The sequence below is a fragment of the Pteropus alecto genome, unplaced genomic scaffold (genome assembly GCF_000325575.1).
Source record: "Pteropus alecto unplaced genomic scaffold, ASM32557v1 scaffold39, whole genome shotgun sequence".
Lineage (NCBI taxonomy): Eukaryota > Metazoa > Chordata > Mammalia > Chiroptera > Pteropodidae > Pteropus > Pteropus alecto.
In genome coordinates this window covers 6,413,621-6,424,517 of record NW_006443568.1, presented here as the reverse complement: position 1 = coordinate 6,424,517, position 10,897 = coordinate 6,413,621, and the positions used below count along the sequence as shown (strand labels likewise).

Sequence of the window (10,897 nt, the reverse complement as noted above, 5' to 3'; positions counted from 1 at the left end):
GGAAGCAGGCAAGGAGGAGACCGACTCGGGCACATCAGAGGGTGTGGCTCCCTCTCCTCTCCCCACATGCCCCGCCCCTGGCCCCTCCCCTTCCCCGCAGGGGAGGCTGGGAAAGGATATGCTTCCTGGTCAAGGCCTGCAGCAGCCCCTCCACTTTGGCCTGGAATTTCACAATAGACTCACAGTCGCATGGGTCTTCCTCTGGAGCAGACAGAAAGTAGAGAAAGAGAAGGGGATAGTGAGTGTGTGCCTGGACAGGAGGTGGGGTGGTCACTTGCCCAGGGCCTGGACTAGGGAGTCCTGGAGGAGTGCGTGGCCTACGACATCTGAGGAGGGGGCAGAGAGACATTTAGAGTTCTTGAGACAGAGCTCTTAGGTCTTCCTGACCCCCTAGACCCTGATAAAGAGCTCCAATAACAGCATCACCAGGCTGAGCACCTACTACTGCAGGACACTGTTGTTAGGGGCCTTTATGTCATTTTGGTGACTCCTCATCCTAATCCTTTGAGACCGAAGTCCTTATTCCCATTTTACAAATGGAGAACCCAAGAAGTGAAACCACATGTCCGTGACCAATAGCTAGTTAGTGTCAGAGCAAAGATGCAGGCACAGGCACGTCTAGCTGTGGAGTCCATGCTCTTTACCACTGGGAACCAGCTCACAAGGTCACCCGGCAGGATCAGGGGAGATGACAGGATTCAAATCCTGGCTCTTCCTCCAATTATTAACAATTGTTCCACCCCTCTGGCCTTGGTTTTGCTGTCTGTAAAATGAGGACGACAATACTCTTACCAGATAGGATTGAAAGATTTAATATTCGGAGAGCACGGAGAACAGTGCCGTTCGTGTAATGCACTCTGTTCAATATTCTCGCTGGTCATAAGAGGTAGACTGGCCCACCTCCTGATTCTGCCAACTCTTGGTGCTACTCCAGCTCCTGCTTTTCTCCACCCACATCCAGTTCCAAGATGGCTCCCTGCCCAACTCCCAGAGCCCCCCTCCCCCTCCCATGGAGGCCAGCTCTGGCCTCACTCACCCACACAGATCTTCCTCTGCAACTTCTTGCCAATCTGGTTGATGGTCTTGAAGTCAGCCGTGTAGAAGTAGTGCTCTGCCACAGGCTCCGAGGCGATTTCTCTCAGCTCGTCCTCCACGGCATTGCCCACACCCACGGCAAACATCTTAAAGCCTGCCAAGAGGAACCAGACAAGTAAGGGTGGCCTTGGGGACAGGCAGCCATGCATGGCTGGGCCTCTTGGAGAATCCCCAGGAAATCAACACCAGACACCTCCTGGTGGCAGCTGCTAGAATTGCAGGCACAATGCCTGGGGGAAAAAAAGACATTGAGGAAATCAATATTTTTTAAGATTCTACCTTATGACAGACCTGTCCTGACTTCCTGGAAGCTTGGTAATCTTCTTTAACTCTCATAACCATCGTCTGGTGGTTATTATTATCCTCATTTAATAGGCAATAAAACTAAGGCTCGGGTTTGTCCCAAAGCGGGGCTGCCTTCCAACAGTGTGTTCTTGGGAACATTCAACTGGAAAAGTACCAAGCCCTCCCTACAAAAAGACCACCGAAACAAGCCACTCGCTTTTCTGGGGCCTCAGTTTTGTCACCAGTATAAAAAAAGACATAGATGAACCAATCCTTCCTCATTCGAATTGAACCCAGGTTTAGGGCACTAATCAGAACAGACCCCTAAGATAGATTACAGTCGGGCTGTGCCATGTATCCCCTAGCCATCAGCGGCATTCGGGGTCCAGGAGGGAGCACCTACCCAGGTCCTTGGCCTTCTTGGCAGCATCGTTGATGTAGTCCTGGCTCCGACCGTCAGTGAAGACAATGCCCACCTTCTGGGCGCCAGGCCTCGCCCCACTGGACACGGTGAAGGAATTGTCGATGAGGTACTTGAGGGCAGCGCCAGTCATGGTGCCCCTCTCCATGTAGGACATGTTCCGCACAGCTGCCTTGATGTCCTTCTTGGTGTGGAAGCGGCCCAGCGGGAACTCCTGGCGCACAGAACTCGAGTACTGCACCAGCCCCACCTGGGCCAGCTTGTCCGACACATCCAGCGTGTCCACGATCTGGTTGATGAACTTCTTCACCAGCTCGAAGTTCTCGGGCCGCACACTCTTAGATCCATCGATGAGGAAGACCAGGTCCGTGGCCGAACTTCCACCGCCGCCTCTGCAGACTGGGGAGAATGGGAAGGCGCGATGAAGCTTCAAGACAGTCGTCCATCCCGACCGCTGCCTGCGTACCTACCACACACCAAGCTCTGTGCTAAGGATCCTCCTATTTTGTCCTCAAAACTCCCTCTATGAAGCCAAAGTTCCTGGCCCCATTTTACAGCATTGAAAACTGAAGCTCCAAAAGCTGTTAAATCACACAGCTCAGAAGCAGTGGCACCAAGACTTGAACTCAAGACTATGTGACTCCTTCCGGCACACTAAGCCCACTACCCACTGTGAAAAAATGAGGAACAGAAGTCAGAAGAGAACTTTCTGCAGACACCAAACTCTAGAAGGTATCTACCACCTCTGAAGATTGGTCCAGAAACTAGGAGCAGGGAGGCTTGAATGGGCTGGGGAGTAGCCGGGGCCCCATGCCCTCCCTCCCCAACTCCACCCCCAGGGTTGCCTGTGTCCAGCCCACTGACCATTGCAAGTCTTGCCATCACTGTTCAAGGTGAAGCCCTCGCGGCAGGCGCAGGTGTAGGAGCCTGGGGAGCTGATGCACACCTGCTCACAGTCGTGGTCTCCCGTGGCACACAAGTCCGACACCACTGTGGGGACAAGAGGAGACTCGGGATCTTGCAGTCACAGGGCCTTGGACATCTCAGCCAGGATGGCCCCTCACATATTCAGGGGAACTGAAGCCTCAACTGGGTAGGGTCCAGGCCCAGACCAGGGGTCCCCAACTCGCAGCAACGGACCGGTACTGGTCCATGGCCTGTTAGGAACTGGGCCACACAGCAGGAGGTAAGTGGCAGGCGAGCGAGCAAAGTTTCATCTGTATTTGCAGCCACTCCCCAGTGCTAGCATCACCATCTCAGCTCCACCCAAGATCATCAGGCATTAGCTCCTCATAGGAGCACCAGTCCCTGGGGCCAAAAAGGTTTGGGCACCACTGCTCTAGACCCTCAGCCCAGGGCCGGAATTACAGCACCAGAAACTACGTCCCTGAAGAAGGTGAAAATGTAAATGATAAAACTAAAACTTTCTGACAAAAAGGTAAAGTCCACAGGTAAGACCTTTCATTTGTTTTGTTCACTGCTGTATCCCAAGCGTCTAGAACAGCACGTGCAGTGAAGAACACAGCACACAGACGATGCTCAGCAAATACGTGTTAAATACAGTACGAGCTCTATACCATGGGTTATTGCATTGAATCCTCGCTATAAGATACATGCTCTTCTCAGATCCATTTTACAAATGGGGAAAAGTCCTTGCACTCGCCCCGCCCCATTCTATGCGAGACCCCGCCCCTTCTGACTGATCACATCCCAAAGACTGCCCACAGGCCCACCTCCTGTGGCCTCAACCTTCTCCTGCCCAGTGCCCGGGTCCCTCAGACCTTCCTGCATCGCGGAAGGCTTTGATACCCAAACCTCCCGACATCCAAACACGCACAGGTCTTTCCAGGGCCTCTCTTTACCGCCCCTCCCTGATCCTTGCCAGGACCCTTGGCATCGCCTCTCCCCAGCTCCCTTAATCTCGGGCTGGGGACCTGCCCTCGGGTTTTGGCCCCGCCCCTGGTGCCGGTCCCACCTCAATCTGACCCACGTTCCACCTCCAACCTTGTCCCAAACACACTTAGGCCCTGCCCCCAGCCCTGGTCCACCCCAGAGGCCGGCTCTATCGCAGTCCCAGCCGGATATAGGCCATGGGCCACCGCCCCGCCCTGGCCCCGCCCCGACGACGCCGCTCTCGCTTTGCCCCGCCCCGCCCCGCGCACAGCAGAAGGCCTCCTGGAACTTCTTAGACAGCTTCTCGATGACGCTGTAGCTCTCGACATAGTCGATGTGCTCGTCCTGCGGCTCGCTGGCGATCTGCCGCAACGTGGCCTTGTCTACGCGGCCCACGCCAATGGCGAACAGCTCGATGCCGCTGGCCCGGGCCCGTGCAGACACGTCCCGCACGCTATCCTGGGGCCTCCCGTCTGTCACCACGATGACCACCTGCAACGCACAGGGACACATATGAGGAGCGGGACCCCCTCCCCGCACTGGGCTGGGCTGGGCCGCTTAGCCTGCCAGTAAAACCCAGGACCGTAGGCAGAAGAAGAGACTGAGCCCCAGAGAGCCAGAGAGGCTAGTTGGTTGGAGGCGGATCTGATTCCTCACCAAGGTTATGTCCGCAAGGAAGAGAACCTGGCTAGGGGAAGAGGAGGCAGGTTTCCTCTGATTGAAAGGCTTAGCTGAAGTGTTTGTTCTTTCATCTGACTAAGGCCTCTGGATGCCTCTTCCTTCAGGCAAGCAGCGCTGTGACCACAGAGGACAGGGCCATGTCTTCCCCCTCAGTCTGGGGACTTTGAGGATAGGGTCAAACAAGTGTGCCCAACACGGTGCAGTTCTGCCCTTTGGCCACCAGAGGGCATCAGAGGCTAATGGATGCGGCTGGGCCTCCAGGCCAGCGATCCTTCCTTTTCAGGTCCTGGGAGTCTTTCCCACATCCCAGGAAACGGAAGGAAGATGCCACCTTTTTCTCCCTGCATTCCCAGGAGGCTACATGTCCTCCCCACAGAGGAAAAGACTGCCTGGTGCCTTCTCACAAGGCTCCTCTTCTACAACCTGGAAAGAGACAGAAGGGGACCCTGGCCCTCATCACCCGCTTCCTGAGCCTGCCCTGAAGCTGGGTCCTCACAGCTCTGCCTGAGGCTGGGACCTGGCATCCAGCACCCTTGGCTGCTTCTCTGCTTCTGACCTAGGTCCCTTCTGCTTCCGTGGTCCCTACCCCTGGCTTGAGTCCCCAACCCCCATCTTGTGACCTGTACTATAGTGGATTAGACAAGCTTGTGTTAGAAATGCAGCTCTATACGTTACAGCTCACCTTCCAAGCCTCTATTTCTCCTTCTGAGAAAGGGGACCGTGGTGAGGTTCGGGTAAGGTGATTGAGGGTAGGAAGCCAGGAAGGGGAACTGTCTTGCAGTATCGTCATCCTGGGGAGTGAGCTTGCACAATCTCTTCCCCTCCAAAGGCCTGGGCTCCGGGCACTGAAAACCTAGCAGTGACGATTCGCCGCCTCATGTATTTCCCTGAGGCCCACTGTCTCCTCGAGTCCCTACTGTCTCCCTTCAACCCCACTTTTGGGGCTCTGGATCCACCTTGTAGGACTTCTCACAGGTGAATTCCAGGCTGAATGCCTAATGTCTGGTGCCAGACCCTCTGTCTCTGTCTCAGCTGATGAAGGAGCCCTCTGCTCACTTGCCCACCCCAGGCCACTGGCCTGATCTGGGATGAAACAGTTAACTCTGGAGATGTGACGACTACAGAAGTCACCACCATCCCCTTCGCTACCTCTCTTCCTGAGGATCATCCAAGGCCACCACACCCTCCCAGCCGCCACGACCACTAACCTCACGTCGGAACTTGTAAGCGTCCCCCACAAAAGACCAACGGGCTCCTTGACGTGTCATTTCTTTGAGGGCCGTAATGGTTGGGGTTGTTTGCTGTTGTCTGTGAACAGTTCTACCACTTATTAGCTGAGCAAGCAGCTTAGTTCCTCATGCCTCGATTTTCTCGTCAGTGGGGATACCACCTCCGAGCAGACCTGTATTCATTCAGCAGTCGTGTGTCAGCAGCTACGACATGCCAGTTGAGCGGGGTATGGATGGGATGAGAAAGAGTAATCCCGTGGGCTGGGGCCCTGGGCAGGTAAGTGCTGAGACCTCAGGCCAACAAGGGCTGTGACCCCTAGGGGGAGAGGACCCCTGACTGGTTTCACAGGCCCTGGGCCGAGTCCTGAAATATGACACCGTGGGTACAAGGTCTGTGAAAACGCTAAGCATCCCACCTGGAGCCCTCGCTGACTGTGCGACTTGGGGAGCATCACTTCATTTTTCTGAGCCCCCGCCCTCTGAGGCTTATTAAGTAAGAAATTAGCGAACGCTTATGTGGGGCTCATTAGGTACCAGGCACTGTTCTGAGCCCTTTGTGCATGTGAACTCACTGAGTCCTCCTACGAGCCCTTCGAGAAGGTTTTACGTTATCCCATTTTATACGTGAGGAACCCGAGGCACGTGAGATGAAGTAACTTGCTCGGGGTGGCACAGCTAGTATGGTGGAGCAGGGCTTGAACCCAGAGAGGCTGGTGGCATCTGGACTGTCTCACTCCGCGTGCGGGGAGTTCAGACTGGCCGGGGGGGCCAACATCAACTAAACCGAAATCATCGAGTGCTCGCGGGGAGTGAGAAGCGTGGAGAGAGATGGGTTCAGCTCTGCCACGTCTCTCAGTTGGGTTTGCTCCCAACTGTAAAACAGGCCCCTTGTGCAGGCGTTGAGAGAATGAATGTGTGTGTATGCTGGCAACGTTCTCAGCACACGGCAGGGGATCCCAGCAGGGCGAGGGGCACGTACCTTGCTGATGTCAGGGGACCTGGATCGACCACCGTCGGCATCACTGAAGGCCTTGGTGACAGCATACTGGATGGCCAGACCAGTCATGGTGCCGGTGGACAGCGGCTGGATGCGGCGCACGGCCTGCAGCAGGGCGGCCTTGGAGCCATGGGCTCGCAGAGGGAACTCCTGCTTCACCGAGCTGGCATAGTTGACCACGCCCACCCGGGTGGCATTGGGCCCCACATTGAGCGACTCGATGACCTGGCTCAGGAACACCTTCACCTTCTCAAACTCCACCGGCCGCACGCTGCGTGAGCTGTCGACAACGAACACCAGGTCCGTGGGCCGGGTCCGGCAGAGACGCCCTGGGAGGGACCAGGGGGAGGAGGGGGAAGAAGGCCGAGGCAAGGGCAGAGGTCAGGAGATGAGGTCAGGAGACAGGGCCAAGACACTCGAAGCAAAGGAGCAGAGGATCAGGAGCTACTTAGATCCCGAAGAGGCCTCAGGAGAGTAGACTGAACCTGACCAGGCAGGCTGGGCCCTTTTGCCAGCAGGTGGGCGTTCAGCAAGCAACTGGCCAGAGGCCCCACAGCTCAGCCCCTGGTAAAGAAAGCCTCAAATCCTAGCCTTGGTAACTCACGTCACCTCTCTGAGCCTGTCTTCTCGTCTGTACAATGAGCCGATAATCCCTTCCTTGCAGGATCTTTTGAGGATGAGCAAAAATGCACACACGGTGCCAGCATGGGCCTGGGCACCCAGCGGGTGCTCATGGGGCAGCGAAGGCAATGATGGCCTTTAAAACCCACTTCTCAGGTTTCAGTCTAGAATGGCTCATAAACAAGGGGCAGCTGTGTCTCCCAACCGGGCAGGAGGGCACAGAGGGTGGGCCCTCCCGGGCGGGCACAGCCTTGAGGGCTAACGCCATGCCCATCAACATGGCCTCTTTCATCCGAGCATCAAAGCGAATCACCAAAGTGGACACGATTTCCCTCAGCCCAGCGGCCTGCTGGCTGGTGTCCAAGAGCCAGGGAAAAGGGCAGGAATTCCTACTGGCCACCTTGGCAGCATGACTAGGTGTGCCCCCATGACACACACCCCCCCAAGGCAGGATGTCTTTCCAGTCACCCTGGAATGCAGCACCATGTGCAGGTAGGTGCGTGGGGGACGGAGTGAGGCAGACCAGCTTTCAGATCCCAGCTCAGCCACTCGGTGGCTCCAGACCGGGCATCGCACCCTTAGGAGCTTCAGTTTTCCATCTGTCCAGTGGGGAAGAAAGGCTTACCCCTTGATGTTATCACTGGCCTGGCCCTGCAGCCAGCCAGGTGCAGTACAGAGGCCCTTCCCTCTCCATCCCACACTCAATCAAACCGAGCAGAGCTGCTTCCAAGCGAGGATGCAGGAAGCATCGGGAAGAGGAGGGTTTGCTGGGCTCTCCCAGCTCCCAGCCACAGTGCCCTAGACGCCGGCATCAGAGTTACTCAAGGGACCTTAGACGACCTTCCAGCCACTCCCTGGTTCTCACTAGCTACGGCTACAGATAGCTAAACTGAGGCCCAGAGAGGGAGGAGGAATTAGCCACACCATAGAGAAGGGGATCAGGAGCCAGGAGGCTCTGGGGCTCTCTTACTGTGTGGTCTTAGGTCCTCCCCTCTCCAGCCTCAGTTTCCCCATCTGTATGGGAAAAGTCGAGCATTCTAGGATTCAGCGGCCAAGGCTGAAACTCCGGGAGTGGTGCAGCATGCGAGAGCCCGACCCGGGAGGTGCTGGAAGGGTTGGCGAAGGGGAATGAAGTCTCAGCCCCATAGGGCTGTGTTTGTCTCAGAACCGTGAGTGCGGCCCTGGCTCGGCCTGGGGGCAGCTCCAGACGTCAGCAGCTCTCTGCGTAGCTTCTGTCCTCAGTGACCTAAGAGACAGCAGTCCCTGCAGCATGCGCGATTTCCGAGGGCAGCCTGGGGGCGGGGATACCCCAGGGAAGGCTCTGGGGCTCCAGAGAGAGGCCCACTCATGTCCTCCGACAAAATAGACTGGGGGTCACTCCTGCCCTGGCCCTTATGAATGTAACCATCTCTATTTGCCCCTGGGCCAGCTTGCTGGCCACCCTGCCTCCCTGCCCCTCTCCCCATCCTGAATCCCATTTAACTTCTGCCCATCTCAGTGCTCAGACCCCAGGCTGTTGCTCCGGGGCCACTTTTCCAGCGCCCCCACCTCACATAGGTCCCCTCACCTCTGGACTGGGGGGCGAGGCCAAGCGTGCGTGGGGCCAGGAGGAGCAGCAGCAAACCGCAGAGCACGAGGCCAGTGCCAGAGATGACCCTCATGGTCCTGGCAGCACGGGCAGCAGCCAGCACAGTTGTGGGGGCCAGTGGGGGCCCGGTCTTATCAACCTTGCTGCCCAGCCTCCCAGCCAGGCGGCCCCCTACTGACGTGGGGCATCCTGCCCCTGCCCCTAGCCCCCTTGGGGGGGCGGGGCCCGGGCTGAATAGAGGTGTGTGTGCCCAGAGAGGGAGAGAGCCGCCTGGCCTGGGCTCAAGAGGCCCCTCCAACCACAAGGGCTCCTTTGCCTGCAGCTGGAATTCAGGAAATCTCAGGTGGGTGGAGGGTGGCTCCTCCAGGGGCTGGAGCCTGCACTGACCCGAAGCTGCCACTGCGAGCTCAGGGAAGCCTGAGTCCAATGGCCTCACGCCCCAGTCCTGCCTGGCACCCTCAGCCCACACCCAAATTCTTCCCTCACCTGCAATTCCGACCCCAATTTCCTCACCGAACACACTTCCCTTCTTCAGTCTCCACTGTCCCCTGCCTGTCCACGGAAGCCCGTCTCTCCAGCTGCACCTGGACGCCCGGATTTCTCCTCCAGCCCTTTGCACACACGGGGCCGTCTGCCCAGAATGCCTTTTCTCCCACCCACTCTGCCTAACAGAATCTGTCAAGATCATAATGGGAGTAACGCATACACTAGTATCTGGTAGATGCGAGGCAGTGGAGAAGATGGTTCAGAGCACAGACTTGGAGCCAGATTGGCTGGGTTTGCTATAAACTACCTGCGTGACCGTTTTCAGGGTGCTTCACCTCTCTCTGCCTCCAGTTCCTCATCTGGAAACTGGGGATGCTAACAGTGCTGCCTCCGAGGGTCGATTAGAGGAGCAGAGTTATATGAACTGTCTCATTTCATTCTCTTGACAACCTTGTCAGGCAGCTACTGTTCTTTTCCCCATTTCCCAGATGAGGAACTGAAGAACAGAGGTGAAATAATTTGTCTAAAGCCACACAGCTAAGAGGCGTCATTGCCAGGATACGGCCCTAGGCTGCTGCTCTCAGCCACCCTGCTTGTTTGGATGTAGCTTGGTGGCAGTGCCTTCTCCATGCCCTCCTCTCCCCCACTCCCCTGGGCTAGCCTCCCGCCTCCCTGAGCTTCTGTGCATTGTCTGTCCCACCCATGAGCAGATAAGAGTCTGGCTGATTGATCTCTGCATCTAGCCCAGCCCAGAGTCTGCACAGAGGAGGCAAGAATAAAGGAGCATAACCAGGAATGTTCCTACTGTTGCATCTAGGTCCGGTAGTTGATGGGTTAAAGCAAAAGCAGCAGGCTTGACCACCCAAGAGACCCAGATTCAAATCCACTTCTGCTGCAGACCGGCTGTGTGACCTGGAGCTGGTGACTTAACCTCTCTGAGCCTCGGCTTGTTATCATGCAATAGGAATGACATTACTTGGCCTGCCCACCTCACTGGAACCATGTGAGGAAGCAATGAGGGGACAGAAGTAGAGATGAGGGTCAAAGAATTATCATCTTCCCAGGGAATAGAGTCGTTAACACTCAAGACCTGCGCACTTCACTCTGTGTAAATTATACCTTAATAAAAGAAAATGTACACACAATTTTTTGAAAAAAGGATTGCCCGGCACAGCTGACCAACATTCTCATAATCTTCATGGATAATTGCAGTCGCATTTTATCACCGTATCTCTTATGTTCTCCCAACAAAGCTGTGATGCCAACAGATCCAAATATATTAGCCCATCTGTCAGATGGGAAACGGAGACCCCGAAGCCATGCAGCCAGTTCAGAGGCAGAGCCAAGCCTGGAACTTGGGTCTCCTTCCCCTTTGCCCCAGCTTTAGTGAACAAGCAAGTTAATAGCATTTCCTCTGACTTCCCCTATTTAAGTTTAATTTATTCATATAATTCATAGCCCTCCCCAATTCCAAAAGCCAGGAGGCTGGAGGTTTCTTTTCTCTCTACAACTTGTAAGTCTAATTCTCTTCTCTAGAGACACTGCAGGCATAATGACTGTGGTACACATCACTTCCCCAAACTGTTATAAATGTGTTACCT

The 10,897-nt window shown here is 55.9% G+C and overlaps 1 protein-coding gene across 1 annotated transcript in view; it reads right to left on the bottom strand.

Moving 5' to 3' along the window:
• MATN1 (matrilin 1) overlaps positions 1–8,911 on the bottom strand; it is a 9,932-nt gene extending 1,021 nt beyond the window's left edge. Inside the window, exons 1-7 of the mRNA XM_006924319.3 lie at positions 8,790–8,911; positions 6,584–6,930; positions 3,964–4,186; positions 2,666–2,791; positions 1,784–2,200; positions 1,037–1,189; positions 121–201 (exon numbers count right to left, since the gene is read on the bottom strand). Coding sequence (XP_006924381.1) covers positions 121–201; positions 1,037–1,189; positions 1,784–2,200; positions 2,666–2,791; positions 3,964–4,186; positions 6,584–6,930; positions 8,790–8,883 — 1,441 coding nt within the window. The 5' untranslated portion in view covers positions 8,884–8,911. The remainder of the gene's footprint in view (positions 1–120; positions 202–1,036; positions 1,190–1,783; positions 2,201–2,665; positions 2,792–3,963; positions 4,187–6,583; positions 6,931–8,789) is intronic.
• Positions 8,912–10,897: the final 1,986 nt, after the last annotated feature.